Below are 19,907 nucleotides of genomic sequence, written 5' to 3' on the forward strand. Positions count from 1 at the left end.
CTGGATCTTTTCTTATTGATTCTGATTCAGAGAGGGACATAGGGCAATGCTAGTCTGTTCATCAAACATACAAACAACTTGAGCACTCTGGCTAGAATTCCAGTGTGTTCATGTAGCCTTAGGGTCAGAAATATCTGCACTACCATGACCCTTTTATTGTGCTTAACTTTTCACTCTAAACATGGAGAATAGGGTGTAGAAGGTTGAGGATTACCCTACAACATATTGAGAAACCTGTAAGTGAAGAAGAAAGTGGGTGAATGTTAAGGTGAGATTAAGAATCTTAAACCCCACAGGGATCTAAATAGTTGTCTTTGGTTACAAAATGAGGAGTGCTAACCAGCTGCTCAAAAATTACTACTGATGTGCTGAAAATTGCATGTACATGGTTGTGTTCATTAGTGGCAATAAGAAGCAAGCTGCATTTTTTTTTACAAAAATCCACACCAAGAGGATTCTGTAAATCAATAAAAACAAACTTTATCTAAAAACAAACTATATAATTAATGCTTTGATTTCCTTTGCAGAGGAATGTAAGTTGCAAATTAATAAGATTTACGCAGTTCAATTTCATAACAAAATTAAATCAAATTGAACCGTATAATGTTTAACAAAATTAAATTAATAAAATACAGTATATATATTTACATTTTTGTTTTATTTGATGGAATTTTGTTATAAAATTAAAATACTTACATTTTAAAATATTATTTTATATAGTGTGGAGCATTATTTTAAAAATGAAGACTGCATGGGGCATTGCACCACACTGCAACTTTTATGAATACCCTTTAAAACACTGGATTTGGCTTTTATGGAACAGGTAGAACCCTGTGATGAGTGGACATGGTAGCTGCACTCCTTTTTTGAATTGTTGTTCTCAAAACGTTTCAATATGCTTAAAACCAAACTGGGCTGGATCTTTACATGTATATGTCAGCAGAATTTTTTTTCATTTTTGTTACTCCCAAAAAGATATTCATACCAATAAACACTTAAAAGTGGATAAAATAATTTTGTGCAAAAAGTTTATTTTTTAACCAAAAGAAATCTTAAACACCAATGTGATCACTGTGTCATTTTCAAAATAACTACCATACTTGTCTCAACAACAGGATAAAGTCAGGGTTTATTGTTATTTAGTTTTCTTTATCCTGTCAGTGTAATCTCTGATATGAAATCCCACTAATAAAGAAAAGCAATATAACAAGCTATCGCCCAGGAATATTTTGATAATTTTCTGTATGTCTTTCTTTCAGTTGTGTTCTCCAGCATAATGAAGCTTACTAAATCAAGTCAGTTTGGAATACATTGCCAAAATACTTGAATGTAATCATTATGATACAGTATATGAGTTTGCAGAGTTTTAGGAACACAAAATTCCTTTTAGAATTTGTTATTAAAGACTAGTGTTTTATATGCTGTGGTCTACTGATGAATTTATAAAGCACATTATCATCTGAGAAGGGCTAAGAACGATTCAGCCCATACAGTCTCTAGGCCTATTAGCTGAAGAGTTGCTGCAAAAGATTCCCTGGGATCAAACTTTATGCAAGGGATGCTTCCACAAACCAGCAATTGCACAGATTAAATTTTCTGTAAAGATTCTTTTGTTTAAAAAAAAAAAAAAAAAAAAAAAACAATTATGAGATCAAAAGATTCACATCTCTTTTACTTCAAATGAAAAACTTTTCAATGTGGCATTAGAAAACATCCACAAGGAATTCTCATTTTTATTTTAGAACAAAATTTACAAAGCCATTCAAACAGTCTGTATTTTTAATGTAATTACTTTTTAACTCAACTTTTAAAAAAAAATCATGAATATTCAAAATACACTTTGACTGCACTGCTGTCTCTCATTATATTACAAATATTTACAGTCAAGAAAAGTCAGTGTCTGTTTTCTCACTGGCATATGTTTTATCTGTACTGAAGAAAAAAAATAAGATCTTAATATCCTTTTTAATGTATGTAATTGAATAAATGCATCCAGACCTGGTCCAGATTTCCCCATATTTGTGATTGGTCGGCTGGCAGTCTTTAGAATGTTGTGGTTGGTCAACTCAAATCGAGGTCCCATGGATTGGATCAATGGCTTCTGGGATGTGTCCCCCGGGCACTGCCTGGTAAGAGAGAGGCATAGGTGTCTTTACAGGACTCTGGCGGAAAAGGCCTCCGTTGGGAGCCCGGTGTTTGCAACGCATGGAGGGCGGCAGAGTGGAACTGCTGAGAGGGAGGGGGAGGCTCCGTCCGTGCACGCGGCCGACCCCAGGACCCTCCTGGAGGAAAGAGGTCATGGACAGGCCCCCAGGGGGGAAATCTCTCATGGCTTCCTGGGACCCCGGCTGTGGCCGCATGCTGCCCATGTCCAGGGCAGATATCTCCAGAGATTGACCTGGGAGCTGCTTGTGTGCCAGATCGTCCTCCATCAGCCCACTCAAACGATGATGAACCTGCTCCAGATTCACCTCTTTGTCCTAAAAATGACAAAGAAAAGAGATAGAGAGATTGAGAGAGCATAAGGCAAGAGAAAGATGAAAGGATAGGAACTGATTTGTGGGGTGGAAGAAAGCGAGAATAAGTAAGAGATGAAAAGCAAAAAAGTGCACAAACACTCAGGCGAGAACAGTTGTGAAACAGAATGGAAAGAATTGAAGAAAAAAGTGATAAGAAAGAAGAGGTGAGTGATGAAAGTGAGTCAGGCACCATGGAAGTAAGTTCAATCCTTCATAAAAATATGCTTTTCATGTTGAGCAGAAGGTGTTTACCAAGGGCTCCAACAATAACATCATCTCATAACGTAAAATAAAAATAAAATCAATCAATTGATTAAATCAATCTAGAATAGCAACAACTCAACAAAAGTTTTAGCTAAGCTTACTGAATGGTCTTTAAAAAAAGTAATATTTGTTTGATGGCTGATGATACATTTTTCTGACCAATGAGAAACGTTCCCTGTACTGACTCCACCCACACAGTTACTTTACAAGGAAAGCACTACCTCTGGAAATGGCACTAAAATGGTTAATGTTTTGGTTCAGGTTTTAGATTACATTTATGCATTTGGCAGATGCTTTTATCCAAAGCAACTTACAGTGCCCTGATTACAGGGACAATCTCCCTGGAGCAACCTGGAGTTAAGTGCCTTGCTCAAGGACACAATGGTGGTGGCTGTGGGGATTGAACCAACAACCTTCCACTTACCAGTTCAGTGCTTTAGTCCACTACACCACACCACTCCATTACACACCAGTTCCTCATGGAACTAATTAATGTGGTGAGAAAAACATGTGAACTAGTTCTGGGAACTAAGAAAAATTCCGGCAGTGGAAATACACCTATAGTTTTCCATCAAGAAAATACATTCAAAAAGGTTTTATTTTTTATAAGCATATTGTCTTACGTGCAGATTGGGGGGGACCTATTAAGGGGGTAACCCAATGATGGGGTGCAGCCTCCCCTCCCCCATCACAGGGTTGATTCAAATGATGCAAATGAGAGTCTGCATTGGGAAACATGGTCTATAAATTGAATTGGAAACACAAGCTTCAGTGATTCAATGTTTCTGGCTTATTTCAGAGTGATGAAAAAGTATTTCTTCATTCTTTGATATGCACTGGCGTGAAATAGCTTCGGTCCTGTGTTAGTGATGCCATGGCATGCCACTTAATGAAAGAATCAAGCCAACATTAACAGGGTTATTAAATTTCCCAGCTCTGATAGTCATTCAATTCACTCACGATGTGTCCTCCACAAGCTTGTCAAGCTGACTGATGAGGGTAGACTTGACAATATGAAGCATTCACTGTCAGTCAACACTGATAACCATTACATTCAGTACTATTCTGTTAATCACCGTGATGGAGAGGTCATAACATTTGCTTCTTCATTTTGCAAGTCTCTAATGCCCTAATGTTCCGTAATGCATTTTCTCTAGATGAATTCAATAGGGATCTTCAGGGTCTCCACTACCATGGTCGATACCAAGAAATCAGCTTTATGTTCTACAGTTTTGTACCATTTATGGGTAATTAGAAATCTCACATTATGAGACTATGTTTCTGAGTCATAAGATCAATGAAGAGATAATTAGGTCTCATGCAGCTGTACTGGAAAGCCTTGATGTGTCTGAATATGCCTCTAATTAAAAATGCATTAATTTGCCATTAAAATACACCCAATTTGGGGCACTTACAGCAGTGACAAACAACAGAACTGGAGGCCAAACTCCTTATTGAATTCAGATTGCAATATTTTCTGACATAAATGTGCTCACTGAATGGGTGATCTGATGAATGACAAACCAGATGATTTTTATGAAAATGTTGAGCATAATGGAAAGGCACACAGTGGGATTCCTGTTAGTGCTGCTTTGGCATAGATATTCCATGAATAAAATAATCACCACTCAAGACTCTAAACAGCTAGTATTGAAATGTACTAATCCACACAATATGAATAAATCTCTCTGACTCTGCCTATGTCTTATGTTTCTCTTACTGTATGTGATTCTATGCATGAATGAGTCTTAATTGTCTCACCGCCTATGGTCACATACAGTTTATAACCTGATTAATTTAGATATGCTGTTACAGAGTTACTGAGTCCCAACCTGTTAGTGGAGGAGGGCTGTCCCTCTCCATAGTCATGATGCACTGTAAATTAGGTCTTGAATGACAACTCATTTTTAGAGACTACTTCATTTTCATTAGTAGCTGATAGCATAATCAAATTATACAAAATATTTAACAAACAAACATGCAAGAGGCAGGGGATGTGTAGAATACTGATAGGCGTTACAATTATGGTAAAATCTACGCAATTCTGCATGGGCATGCTTATCATAGGGAGTTACACTGAGACAGTTTGTGTATAGAATAATTTTTCTTCTGTCATCATGTACAGAACAAGCATAAAGTCATGTGATCCACTACTCAACGACACAGACTCAGCACATCAACAAGTGGCAGAACTAATCGACTACTTGGTGCAACCCCTACTATAAATTTCTCGGCTAACATTTCTTTATCCTACAGTATATCCCCAACCCCTGTGATCACCCCACTGGCATGTGTCCCTGCTCAGGTCTTTGCTGACCTGTGTAAAAAGCCTGCGAGTCTTCCCAGTCTCTTTCTCTCTCTGGCCAAACGTCCCGTGTGCATCCTGCAGCAGTTGCTATTTCATTATATGCCAATGACCCAGATGCCATCTCCAGAGTACAGCCCTTAGTGTCCTGCATGAGACCACAGAGAACCTGTGACTGTCTGGACATTGGCATATAATCGCAATAAGAATTCACAAAGAGCAAAAACATCGTAAAATGATCAGGAGGGTTGATTATTTTGTGGTTCTTATTGCTTCCCAGAGCAATGGAGGCTTATATGCATCAAAAACAGTTGAGTTCCAATCATTCCCCTCATTACAGTTGCAGCAGTGTATATCATACATAAGCCATTGCAGCAAGCCATTGAGCTAGGTAATAGGTTTGTCCCTAATAGCTTTTGCATAAAAAACACTCAAACTCTGCAGGCATATGGCAGACTTTTATGAACACCTTAAAGTGAGAACAAGAAATTGGTGAAAGCAATATTGCCTGATAGCTAGCAAAAGTTATGCTTCTTATTTATTATCTCTTGGTGTACTATTAAATCAAATCCAGTCAGATTATAGCAGTTGACAAATGAAGGTCAGAATTCAGATGTCAAATCATTATCATTCAATATCTTCAAAAATGTCTTTTAACAATGACTATCAGCATTTCTGAACATTTATGAGCTGTTGCTGTCACCAATGCACTTGCCTCAGCTCAAGATATCACCAAAGGGAAAAGAGAGAAGGAGAGGAGACAAGGATTAAAGAATAACTGCAGAACACTTGAACAGAAGTAAATAAGTCACTGGCTTTCTCATTGCACACACTTTAGTTTAGGGATCCAGGTACAACCATTACTTAACCTATCAGAGGAAAAATAACAGAAATCAGAAGTAGATTTCACCCATATTACAGCTTGGGGTTGCTTTTATGAATGGAATTTAATGTATGGAAATTCACTTGGGTGAATCTTAGGAAACATGTGAAAAGACATGTCCAGGTCACATTTAACCCCCCCCCCCACACACACAAACAAATTGCAAATAACAAATCATATTGCATAAAGAAAATGTAGTCTACTATTAGGACCCTTAGCTTTTTTGTTGTTGTTGCATTTTGACATTATTTTCAGGACAATTAAGCAATTTTTTTTTACCCCAGTTCTCATTGCATGTTCACATGAAAACCTGTGTTGTTTTTAGCACTAAACAATGCAAGTTGTTGTGTTAATATGTGAGCCACTGTGACACAAGCTTCTCTCTAAGTGCTAATGAAATCTCAACAGACGTCAAGATTATCGCTGTAAAATGACTTAAGTTTCGAATTGTTCCTCACTTAAACATCTCATATGCCTTTGGAGCACTTGGAATATTACAAATGAGCTGTGTGGACTACTTTTATGATACTTTTGGGACCTTTTTTTAGCTTTAAAGTGAGTGACTCTTCAATGTCATTGTATTGAAAAGACAGGCTGTGATATTAAAGGGGTATATATAAGAGGTCACTGTACTATAAAAACATACTGTAAGTTTAAGAACTGAAAACGTCCTCCTTAATAGAAAAAGAGCATGTATTTAAACAAAGCTGCAAAAATGGCTCTGTGGCGGCGAGGGTATGGTGGAGCGTTCGTCCGGAGAGAGAGAAAGCCGTAAGGGTGCACACACCTGAGCGCTATAATGTCTAACACCTATTTCTGATTGCAGTAAGCACTGGGGAGAGCGATAAAAAGGGACACGCCAGAGACGAGAGAGAGAGAGCTACCCGTCTGAAAGAGACTTGAGTTTAAGCTAAAGAGTGTTATGCTGAAAAGCCCCTTTGAGTTTGTTTTTTAAAGTTATACCTTTGAGTTGCAGCCCAAGATGCCTGTGTCCTCCTTTCCCTCCCCTCCTTGAATGCTTACAGGCTTGTTTGGAATTTGTGCAACTTGTGACATCAGAAGGACCAAATACATCTGCATATGACTGACTCTTCAGCAAGACATCAACACCTTTTTTCTGTCATCGCACCCTTGTCTCTGCCCACTGGTGCTCGGTCAGTCACACAGGTGAAGAGGAGAGAGATGGGCCTTTCATGAAAGATTCATCCAAAGTGGACTTACACAGGACACCTTCATGCACCTATCTGGATTTAAATGTTTTTCTACATTAATGTGCCGGGCTTTGACCGTTATCATATGTCACATGCAATGTCAAGTTGTGACTCTAAAAGGATCCCCCACTGTGTTTCATTCAGCTGCGCTGTCTTAATGTTGTGCTGTTTTGAAGGCATCCTGGACTGTTTTTGCACCCATCTGTGCTATTTCTAATTGTTGATCTTTTGTAATCATGCACTACATAGACGTCTTTGATCATTTTGATCCGTTTCCGGCGATGTGTGCTGTGTTTTAAGAGCGGTATAAGCACAACTTTTAACAACGCGTCTCATTCTACTGCTGCCACTGACTGGGAAAAACACATGCAGTCCTGTGTGTAAACAAGCATGGAAGATGTGAGATATGAAGACCAGCATCTCTGCTTTGGCCTGTTGAAGCAAGTTGAAGCACCCAACTTCACCGTGTATTGTATTACATTTCTGTATACGGAACTGTAGCATGTATTGCTTGTGAAAAAGTCACAATATGATTCAAGCTTTGCAAATATGTCATGACTGTTTGATAGTTTATGGTGCTGCTTGAGTGAACATTTTGATACATTCAGATGAAATGTGTTGAGTGAACGTTATGTGTAAACCCTGAAATGTAGTTTTATAATGCTGTGTGGAGTTCATTTTCTTCAGATTGCATTTCAAAAATGGCATGACCTCTTCAAAACAAATCTTGTTGTGTTCCGCATAAAAAAGAAAAGTAATACATGTTTGGACGGCATGAGGGTGAGTACATTAATTTTTTATACAATTTTAATCTTTAGGTGAAATATTCCTTTAATTGTTCTGAAAATAATATCACAGTGCAAGATATCTCAAGGGTCCAAATGTAGACTTGATTTTTGGCAAAATATCAAATTTCTTTCTTTTTTGGGGTAAAATGTGACCTGTACAGCTCTTTGTTAGATTCACCCCCTAGTAGTTTCCAATAACACAGAGTTAATAGATTTAATCTCCATTTAGATAACCAATGATTTTATACGCTGTTTGTTGATCTTTCTTGAATAAATCCCTCCCCTTTTGCCCTTCCCTCTTGCCTTCTCTTTGGCAACACTTCAGCAAATTGGAGGCAGTAAGTTCTTGATATTCACACCTATAGCTGGGTGTACTGGAGCTCGACTAAATCGGGGCTTGCATCAGTGGCGTCTGGATCCATAAAGTAGAGTGTGGCAGTGGCTGAACAGTCCTGGGCGCGGTGGGCAGGGATTGGCCGTAGTTTGGCCGCCTGAGGGGTCACCTCTTTGGGCTGTGCCTGCTGGCAGCGTGAGCCGTTCCACCAAGACTCCAGAGCAGCCACAAGGCAGGCCAGGAGCAGTCCCGCAGCTAAGATACAGAAAACCCCAGCAAAGCTGTGTAGTCTCAGGGCTCTGCCTTCCGGCTGGGGTTCTGTCTGCTTGTCCAGGTCGCAGCGACCTTTTCGCGGCCACCACTTCTGCTTTAGAATATCAAGGTCTCCCTTCTCCTGCAAGTCAAGTATCCTGGTGAAGATAAAAGTAAAAATAACTCATTATGAGGGCTGAGACTTAAATCTGTCATTACATATTCATTTCAATATCTGTTCTGAATCGTATCCATAAAATCCATTATTTCAGAATATTTATTTTCCCTGTTCCCTGCATTGTTGAAAACATTATTAGTAAGATGGCACTGATAATGAAGCTGATAATAGCAATGTTGTAAAAAACTGACTAAAGGGGATCATGAGTAAAAATATTACATTGAATGCTCAAAGAAAATGACAAATGAAGGAAAAAATAAACCTTTGGCTTTTCAAATGTAAAAAAAATAGCCAATTATCTCATTAATTTAGCTGATAGCATCACAAGGTCACAAGTCGTTATAAAAATCAGCAAAACTTTAACAAAATAAATTTAATAGTGGCAATGACCATTTGAACTTTTAAATAGTCTTACTAATTAGCTTTCTCTCTATTCGTTAACAAGATTTTCCTTTGTACAAGCCCATGTAGACATTCTGTATCCACATTCTGTATATTAGTGGAAAGGACATTCAGAAAGTGGATGTATTTTTGAAGAATCCAGACGAAAAGATCAATAACTAATGATAGAAAAGAATATATCAGAGGTTAAAAAATACTGTCTGTTACACTGTAATCTGCTTGGGGTTTAATTTAAAATCTGTTAGATAAGGAAATCTAATTCCCCATGCATTACAGATGTAGAACATCAGCAGGTGAATGTAGAAGATCCTCCATGAAAATGGGTTTAGAAGCCTTGATGTTCCTGATATGTGCATTATTAATTGCCAGTGAGTTTACAACCCTAAAGCTAATTAGTATGTGAACAGGGTATTGCTATGAGTTGAATATGAATGCAAATTATAGTCAAACAAATGAAGGGCTGCAGGGTGAGGTGCTTTAAAGCCAGTGGAGAGAAGAAAGGAAGAGAGGAAACAGAGATAAATGCTCAGAGGAGCAGACACTGGTGATTGAACATGATTCATGGATTATCCTGTGAGATTCTATGGCAAGATTGTGTCATGTAAACGAGAGAAAAGACAGATAATGAAAAGAAAAAGGAAACAATCCATCACAGTCTTGTGCTATGATGTTTAGAAACATTTGGAACTTGACATTAAAATGATTGAAACGATGTTGCCTATTTTTCAGCTAGTTTAACGGCTTGTATTGTTCATATTCCATAGATACCAAAAGCAGCTAAAGGGGGTGGGCTTCTGGATCATTTAACTTTGATTTTTCTGCACTATAAGTCAGATGTAGTATGGCAACCAGACTTTTGACTACTGGCATAATGTCCAGCACATATTGTAGTTTTTCTTCAACAAAGTAAAAGCTTATTTATATTATGAAGCAGCATTCAATTCTGCAGACAAAAGGGGCTTCCACATGACTTGCATCAGCATTGGCGAATACCCCCCTCCCCCCCAGTGCAGCATTGTGGCACTCAAAGTTCAAACAATTTCTACTTTGACCTTGTTGCCGCTGACCTTTCAAAGAGGAATCAAATGAATACCAGGGAATTCAGATGGCACATCATAATGTGGGAAGTGCTAGCACTAAAATCAACACAAGACATTCTCTGCAGTGCTTTTCATCAAAGTGGTGCTTGAAGCTGTCATTGAGGGGTATATTAAAGTGCTGATGTGAGTCATGTGGAAGCCCCCTTTTAGGTATAAAGTAACTTCGTTTCCATGACTAAGTATTGTAAACAAACCCTAAAACGACTGTAAACATTACAATTTAAACAACTTTACAGCTCAAATAATACATGTTTTAACAGAAGAATTAATGTAAATGCTTTAATAAAATTATAAGTGTCACATTTCTGCCTTTAAACCCTCCAAACATTGGCTCAATTCACTTCCATTGTAAGTGCCTAAGTTTAACCTCGATGTTTATCAAATGTCCCTTGGTGCCAACATGTTCATGTGATGTCATGTTCCCTATCTGTCAATCACTCGAAATTGTGTTGATATAATGACTCAAGGGGTCACTCTTGGGAGCCCCAAACACCTCTGCTTTTTTGAAAAAAGGCCAATGAGAATTGCCACTCCCCCGGACATACGGGTATAAAAGGAGCTGGTATGCAACCACTCATTCAGATTTTCTCTTTAGAGCCGAGCGGTTGTATTCAGTGCACTGAATTCAATTCCCTCCAAAGACGCACCTCAAACTGCTGGATTTACGGCGCATTTCAGCGGCTTCTCCCCCTCTGCACCCATAGAGTGCAGAGAACGCCCCTGGGCGCTTCGGCAGAGTGAAAATAAGAGAGTATATTCTAAAAGAGTATATTTTCATTCATAAAAAGAGCGGCACACACACGGGACGTCTTTTTAAAGATGCCTTTCCGTTTGTGTGTTATTCCTGGTTGCGGTCATTATCTCTCCGCTTCTGACAGCCACGATCGCTGTCTTACATGTCTGGGCATTGCCCACATGGAGACATCGTTTGTGGATGAGTCATGTCCTCATTGTGTGAACATGACCTTGGCAACGTTGCAGTAGGTTTACCTCAGCGGCTCCCCGCACAGGTCCTTCTACCTATGGGTTTGAGGCCACGTTGGTTGGCACTGGGGGCGATTTTGGGACATCAATGGGACCACCTCCGCCGGGTATCCCCCCACGGACCTCCCGGTCTTTCAGCTCCCCTGCTCTCACTACCCTCGATGGTGGAGCAGCCAGGGGGTATTCGGTGATCCCCCAGGTGAATAAGGCGCTCGTGGTGCACTTGTGTCCGCAGAGTGCCGCCACCTGGTGCGGGAACCCGAGGCTCCCGTCCAGGACTTGTAGGTTTACGTCGTCCCTGACAATTGTGGCCTGTGGTGCCGCTGGTCAAGCCACCTCCGCCCTGCACGCCATGGCTCTCCTGCAAGTACACCAAGCCAAGGCGCTAAAAGAACTGCATGAGGGTAGTTCTGACCCGGGATTGATGCAGGAACTGCGCTCGGCGACCGACCTCGCTCTCCGGACGATGAAGGTCACAGCACAGTCTCTCGGGCAGGTGATGTCCACCCTGGTGGTCCAGGAGCACCACCTTTGGCTCAACTTGGAGCCCTCCGCAGGAAGCATATGCCACCCGTCTCGCGGCCTGCTGCTAAGAACCTGAGGAAGGCTTTGAAGCACCCCCGAGATGGGTGACCCAGGAGACGAGGAGACCCACTTCTCTGGGGTTGGTCGACAGACCACTCCATCCCCAGGTGGAGGGCTGGGAGAAGAATCTTTTGTCGCCTCATGCCCAGGAGGCTGCGGCACCCAAAAGCCTGACAAAAGAATGGTTCCCTCATCTCCTGGGTCACATATCTGGTGCGCACGGCCGTCGTCATGACCACCGTACACCATCCCATTTTGGCAGGTATGGTGCTCCAGTGGCAGGTCCCCCGCCCCTGTGCGCCCAGCTGTGGCACAAACACGCCCACACGGGATTGGTTCCAGTGGACTACGGGGACGAGATTCCTCCTCCCCCCTCCTCGGCCAATCTTATTGGTGGGTGGCAGGAGCCAGGTAAGTGCTTCGATATCCCTGGACTCAGCACGGCCACTGGGCTCGAGTCCCCTTGATGTGGCACCTCGAGCTCCGCCCCGCCGCGAGGCCCCACCCGCCGGTATGTCCGACATGATCATTCCCATGGTCCCCCTCGCCCGGAGTTTGGGCGCATGGCTCGAGCTTTCCAACCCGTCACGATGGCTGACCCAGACCGTCCGACTCGGCTACGCGATTCAGTTCGTCAGGCACCTGCCCAGGTTCAGTGGCATCTGCGTCACCTTGGTGAAGGGCAAGAACGCCACTACCTTGCATGTGGAGATCACTACCCTTCTGCGCAAGGGCACGATAGAGCCTGTCCCTCCAGCCGAGATGAAGAAAGGGTTCTACAGCCCTTACTTCATCGTACCGAAGAAAGGCAGTGGCTTGCGACCATTCCTGGACCTGCGAGTACTGAACCGGGCTTTGCACAGGCTCCCGTCCAAGATGCTGATGCAAAAACACACTCTAATGAGCGTCCGGCATCAAGATTGGTTTGCGGTGGTATACCTGAAGGATGCATACTGCCACGTCTTGGTCTTACCTCGACACAGACCCTTTTTGCAGTTTGCCTTTGAAGGCCAGGCGTACCAGTACAAGGTCCTCCCCTTCAGCCTGTCCTTGTCCCCTTCTTTCTCAGGGACGGGGCACTATCTGGCACCTGCGACCAGACCTCTGGAATCTCCATGTCTGGCCCCTGGATGGGACGTGGAAGACCTAAGTGGCCTATCACCCGCGGTGGTAGACACGATCACTCAGGCTAGGGCTCCCTCTATGAGGCGCCTGTATGCCTTGAAGTGGTGTCTGTTCGCTAAGTGGTGTTCTTCCCGACGCAAAGACCCCCAGAGATGCGCAGTCGGATCGGTGCTTCTCTTTCTGCAGGAGAGGCTGGAGGGGCGGCTGTCCCCCTCCACCTTGAAAGTGTATGTAGCCGCTATTTTGGCTCATCACGATGCAGTAGATGGTAAGTACTTGTGGAAGCACGACTTGATCATCAGGTTCCTGAGAGGCGCTAGGAGGTTGAATCCCTCCAGACCACGCCTTGTCTCCTCATGGGACCTCCCTGTAGTCCTTCGGGGTCTACAGGGAGCTCCCTTTGAGCCCTTGGAGTCAGCTGAGCTTAAGGCACTCTCTTTGAAGTCTGCCCTCCTGACTGCGCTCACTTCCATCAAAAGTGTAGGGGACCTGCAGGCGTTCTCTGTCAGCGAATTGTGCCTGGATTTTGGTCCGGGTTACTCTCACATGATCCTGAGACCCCGACGACCCCTTTTAGGGATCAGGTGGTGAACCTGCAAGCGCTGCCACAAGAGGAGGCAGACCCAGCCTTGGCGTTGCTGTGTCCGGTGCAAGCTTTACACCTTAGAAACTCCGAGCAGCTCTTTGTCTGCTTTGGTAGACAGCGGAAAGGAAGCGCTGTCTCCAAACAGAGGATCGCCCACTGGGTCATTGACGCCATCGCGATGGCATATCAGGCTCAGGATGTGCCACCCCCTGCGGGGTTACGAACCCACTCTACCAGGAGTGTGGCGGCCTCCTTGGCCCTGGCCAGTGGCACCTCTTTGGCAGACATCTGCAGAGCAGCGGGATGGGCAACACCCAACACCTTTGTGAGGTTCTACAATCTCTGGGTTGAGCCGGTCTCATCCCATGTATTGGCAGGCACGAGCAGGTAAGTTCCAGGACAGCTGGCCGGGTGTACCGCTTGCGCATAGCACCTTTCCCCTCCCTTGAGGTGAAGACATGCGCGCTTGACTCCCAGTCGTTTTCACAAACTGTGATCCCTGGATGACTTTCCTCTTAGCCTTCTGGCAGTTGAGTTTGCGGAGAAACTTGCTGCCGGCCCAGTACGTTCGCTAATGAGACCCTGTACTGAGGTAGGTGCTCCACATGTGCTGGTTCCCCGAAGGCGACCCCATGTGATATTTTCTGCAAAATTGTTTCCCTGTTGGCAAACTGCGTCTTCCTTGGGCCCCTCTGCCTCCAGTCACCATGACCTGTAGAAACCCCTCCCCCTTCGGGTAGGACCTACCATGGGACCTCTCCACATGACATACTTCCGACAAGACTCAGTAAGACCATGTGACGTATTCCACTCAAAATACCCCTCCCCCCTTTTTGGGCGGGGTGTGGTCTCCGTGGTATCTTCCCCTTGGGAGGGACACCCCCCGACGCAGACACTTATGGCTCCCAGTCAGTTAACAAATTCCACTCTTTTTGGGGAGAAAAGAGAGGGAAAGAGGCCTCGGCTGGGCTAGCCTGTCCCTATAGTTGGGCAGTCGACTTGTTCCTGATGGACCGTATGATGCTCATAAGAGCGTTGGGGGAGGTTACGTGATGGCCTTGTGTGCTGGCTACGAGGCACAGAGCGGTCTGCCCGTCACACACCACCAGTTCACGTAACACAGTTCAGATAGTTTTGGCATTTTGTATAGGGACCCCTAGTGTCACTACATTGACACAACGTCGAGTGAGTGACAGATAGGGAACATCCTGGTTACTTTCATAACCTCTGTTCCCTGACGGAGGGAATGAGACGTTGTGTCCCTCTTGCCACAACGCTGAACTACCCACTGAAATGGCCGGGACCTAATCTCGGCTCTTCAGCACAAAACCTGAATGAGTGGTTGCATACCAGCTCCTTTTATACCCGTATGTCCGGGGGAGTGGCATGCAAATTCCACTCGGCAATTCTCATTGGTCTTTTTTCACAAAAGCAGAGGTGTTTGGGGCTCCCAAGAGTGACCCCTAGTGTCACTACATCGACACTACGTCTCGTTCCCTCCATCAGGGAACGGAGGTTACGAAAGTAACCAGGACGTTTCTGCATCTCGTTTGAGGATTTCTGCACTAGTTTGTAAGTTGTAAGTCTGACATCAGGTGGTGTTCCATTGCACTTTTCCATGTAGGCAAACATTGAAGAAGGTCCAGTGGGACCGAAACGTTTGTGTCTTTTTTAATATGCACGGAGCACTTTATTATTATTATTATTATTATTTAATAAAAAAAAAAGATTTATCCTCTTTTCTCCCAATTTGGAATGCCCAATTCCCACTACTTAGTAGGTCCTCGTGGTGGCATGGTTACTCGCCTCAATCCAGGTTGTGGGGGAAGGGTCTCAGTTGCCTCCGCCTCTGAGACCGTCAATCTACGCATCTTATCATGTGGCTCGTTGTGCAAGACACCATGGAGACTCCGCATGTGGAGGCTCATGCTACTCCCCGTGATCCATGCACAACTTACCACGTGCCCCATTGAGAGCGAGAACCACTAATCGCAACCACGAGGAGGTTACCCCATGTGACTCTACCCTCCCTAACAACCGGGCCAATTTGTTTGCTTTGGAGACCTAGCTGGAGTCACTCAGCACACCCTGGATTCGAACTCGTGACTCCAGGGGTGGTAGTCCGCATCGATATTCGCTGAGCTACCCAGGCCCCCCACGGAGCACTTTATTGCATATTTTTGTACTGATGTACAAATAAAAGAAGAACATTGGATATCTCGTCTGACAACCCCTTTTGTTGTGGATAAATAAAAGTGAGTTGCAGTTTTTATTCCATTTGGACTATATAGAGACTATTCCAAGCAGGAAATCAGAAATTCTGACTTGAATGGAACGCAGCATAAGCCCGAATGTCTACCGACCCTAAAACCATTGCTGATGTATGCACTCTAAAAGAAATCACACTCACTTCTGTGAGAAGAGGTCTCTGTAGGGACTACCATGCTGCAGAGCCAGGCCATACCCTTTACTGCTCATGCTGTTTCCTGTGACCACCAGCGTACAGTCGTCATCGGTCAGAGCCGCATACTCCAACACCGCCATGTCCCATAGGAAGGCATATGACTCCCTCTTCACCTGAGAGAAACCCCACACATGCACAATGCAATGTTTAATATGCCTATTTACTGTACAGCAGAACATCATGGTGGGTGTTTTATGTTTTTGATAACAATACCGTAAACACACAGCCTGAGACTAAAACACAAGCTCCCTTTTTCAGTCGCACGTTCCTTGTCAGACAAGTCATAGACATCATTCAAAATCAAAGATGTTGATATTTCACTGAAAGTCATGAGATAGCTTTGAACTTGTTTATTTTCTGTAAACTAGCCTTCCCCGTTTTATTTTTATAATACATCTCTGGGGGAAAATGATTTTTTTTTTTTTTTTTTTTTCCACTATAAAAAAATAAAGCAGCACTAGTGACCACTTTCCTTCCTGTCTCTTTTAAACTCGGGCTATATTACAGACAGACAGTTATGACACTTTCATATGACAAGTAAAAAATAAATAAATAGGATGTCAAAAAAGATATGGCAAAGGCGCTATCTTTCCCTGGCTCTTCCATTTAAATATGAAATTGTCCTTATCTCTGTGTAAAGTACTACAAACACCTGCCACTGCCTGAAATTATATTACCGTATGCCTTTGAAGTGTACATCTATTAGTAGTATTTGGATTACTCTTAATCTATTAAAGTACTAATGTCAATCTATAAAAAGTTATAAATCAACTGTAAGGGTTCGTTCACACGGCTTGCATCTGTCTGTGTTGTTTTTAAATAGTTTTTCTATGTAAACATTCTACACTGACATATTTGACAGTTGCGATGCATCTCACTGTTTAATCAGTGTCTCATGGAGTGCAACGTTTATAAGAAACGGTTTTAAGTTAAAAACAATGTTTAAAACAAATATCTCAAGACCTGCATTTTGTTCCATTTTATTGTGTTCCATATGGCTTTTTAAAATTAAAGAATGCGTCCTGTGTTAACGGTCTCTAAGACTGTGCGTGTTTGGAACTGGCTGTTGAAACTGTTTGAAACTGGTACTTGTAATTATGAATATATCGTATGTAGCAATTTCTGTGTTGTGTTCACCATTGCAATAATTGCTTCTGTTTGCATTATTATTGTAAATGTAAATTGTTGTGTGATCACTTTAACAGAAACTAGGTCCAAGAAACAGGATGAAGAGACCCAGACACACAATAAGAAAAAATGTACCAGTTAATTTATATGTAAGTCTATCTGGTCATTTACTGGCAGTTAATCACTTTAGCAAGGATGGCCAGACAATAGCATTATTCAACACTATCCAGAGAGTGGAAGTAAAGCCATACTGGCCTCTATTCCTCTCTGTCTTATCTCTTTTCATTATTCTGCTTCAGAAATCAATTCCAGGCCTCTTGAATTGTTAGCTTAATAGCCATTTATATAACAGGGCTTGAATACACTTATCAAGAGACCTATGGTTTTGGTGACGTCTCCTCTGAAAAACATGACAAAGTACAAAGACATTATGCTTTTACGACAATGAAAACAGCTATGGATGTATGGGGTTTGATGTGTATATCAAGGTTTTTTTGGTAACAGTTTACAATAAGGTTCCATTCATTAACATTAGTTAATGCATTAGGTATCATAAAATAACAATGAACAGTATATTTTTTTTTACACCGTTTATTAATCTTTGTTAATGCTAGCTAATAAAACTACATTTGCTCATTGTTAGTTCATGTTAGTTCATAGTGCATTAACTAATATTAACATATACAACATTTAAACAATGTTTTACGATATGTTGAAATCAGTGGTGTAGTAAGGGCCATATGCATCAATATGCCAATTGCTTACTTTTTCCCCAGGGCTGTTTGTGTATAACAACTTCTAAGGATCAATATTTGTGTATACCCTCAGTATACCCACTTGTTTTGCTGCTTCAGAAGTCCATAATATACTGTTGTGTTAGTTTCCCTTTAGCTGTATTGGATGCTGTTTTGAGAAACTGGAGATTCTTTGTTGTAATTGGTGCATTATCACTTGAATTCTACCATTTCCCGTCCATGACAACCGCTGTCACCGCCATCATCAACTGAGGGAATTCATGCCAGTGAGTGGGTGAGAGAGTCACTCTCATGCTGAAGCAGTATCAGGTAAAATTAATTTACGAAATATGCCAAACGTCCTGTAAAATAAGGAATCGTCACGTAATTAAGGGAAAAAAATTGCATTCCATATGAAATCCATACGTGATGCCGTTTGTCCCATATTTTAGCGTCACACACCCAAACTGCTGAGAATGTTTCACAAATCGAGAGAAATGGACCTGAAACACACACACCTTTCGCGTGAGTTGTGTGAGATATCAGATGTTGCTTTACACGGACGCTACGCTTGACAGAAATGGCTGGGGAAAAGATCAGTGACAATCAGTTGACGTCTTCTGTCGTGTTTTCTGTCAGAAGCAAGATCATTTTGTGAAAATCATATAGCATTTGAGTGCATGCTATTTAAGCGTTTTTCATTTTAAGTTTAGTAGAGGACGTTCACACTGAACGTGCTGTTTTTCAATGTTAAGCAGCGTCTTGAGCAGGAACGACAGTAAATATGGGTCATTCCTACAATTCTGTGTCATTTAAGTCCCCATTACAAGTGTGTGTGTGATATTTACAGGGGTGGATTGGGAAGAAAATTCGGCCCGGGATTTTACATAGAAACTGGCCCAAAAGTTGTTGGTGGGGGGTTGTTGCTGTCCTTTTCTGCATATTGCTGCGCTATTTTGTGGCGCGTTCTGCATAACGTGGCGGCCCATGCGGCCCCATTTCGCAGTCGGCCCACCGGGAAAAGTCCCGGTTTTCCCAATGGCTAGTCTGTGCCTAGATATTTATATTGTTTAATTTCACCAGATTACAATTTTGATAGGCTTGTTAAAAAGAATAAAGACTTTTTATAATGTTACACACTTAAGTTGGCTTAAAAGTTACATTTTAAATAATCCTTTTCTATTGCGCTGCGTCATTCTATTGTGCTCATGTCCAAAAACCTGCACGTCAGACATTTTTGACAAAAATAAAGGCTAAATCATTGGATTTCAATTTTTTTGCCCACATACAGTTAAGAGTTTAGTGTTACAGTCTCTCACTAACATGTATTCATTTGTGGTAAATGTGTCATTTTAACACTGATAGTGGAGGTTTTTTGTGTGTCCCTTGATTTATTGCGCACCCTGTTATGTCATGATACCATGACCTTTCATTGAAGTTATATGTTAGGAAATGACAAAACACACACTGGAGGTGGACACCAGCCATTCTGCAAAATTACTTTGAGTTATTTGAAGTTTATAACTCTATTGTTTTATTTATGTTTTCCTTTATTTTGTGGTGTTAGTCATATGTGGTCAAGCATAACATGTCCACCCTATTATGGGAAGATATATGGGAAATTAATATAATTAAAACCTTTCAATACACAGTATTTATGTTAAAAGAAATAAAATCATAAATATTAGTTTACAAATATGTTTCCTAGATATCAATCACAGACCATGTAGTGGCTCATTTATCCACTGAATGTCCACCCTGTTATTGTCCACCCTGATGCTGCCCGTTTAATTGGATGGACATCTGAATTTTTTAGTAATTTAGCTTGACCAGTATGACTAATACAATCTTTAATATGTCCCTGTAATGAAGAAACATGAAGAAACTTGTAAAAGTATGTTTTATTTTTCAAAAGTTTCAAAGCCGGAATGTCACCGAATTGTAGGAATAACCCATTTACGATATGTACAGAGTTGCAGTTCTGCAGCTCTCTATACACATATTATGCAGCCTCCAGTATCAGTAAAGTACAGTCTATAGTAACATAGTAACCCCCTACCCGGTC

At 42.0% G+C, this 19,907-nt stretch overlaps 1 protein-coding gene across 2 annotated transcripts in view; it reads right to left on the minus strand.

The window, feature by feature from the left end:
* Window positions 1-1,011: 1,011 nt before the first annotated feature.
* Window positions 1,012-19,907, minus strand: part of LOC127455279 (glutamate receptor ionotropic, delta-1-like) — a 487,061-nt gene continuing 468,165 nt past the window's right edge. The window contains exons 14-16 of one of the 2 annotated variants that reach the window (XM_051723023.1): window positions 15,927-16,093; window positions 8,474-8,714; window positions 1,012-2,480 (exon numbers count right to left, since the gene is read on the minus strand). In XM_051723023.1, coding sequence (XP_051578983.1) covers window positions 2,067-2,480; window positions 8,474-8,714; window positions 15,927-16,093 — 822 coding nt within the window. In that variant the 3' untranslated portion in view covers window positions 1,012-2,066. Of the gene's footprint in view, window positions 2,481-8,329; window positions 8,715-15,926; window positions 16,094-19,907 lie in introns of both variants that reach the window. The other variant, XM_051723024.1, reaches the window with a different exon arrangement.

This window comes from Myxocyprinus asiaticus, chromosome 17 (assembly GCF_019703515.2).
Source record: "Myxocyprinus asiaticus isolate MX2 ecotype Aquarium Trade chromosome 17, UBuf_Myxa_2, whole genome shotgun sequence".
NCBI classification, from domain to species: Eukaryota; Metazoa; Chordata; class Actinopteri; order Cypriniformes; family Catostomidae; genus Myxocyprinus; species Myxocyprinus asiaticus.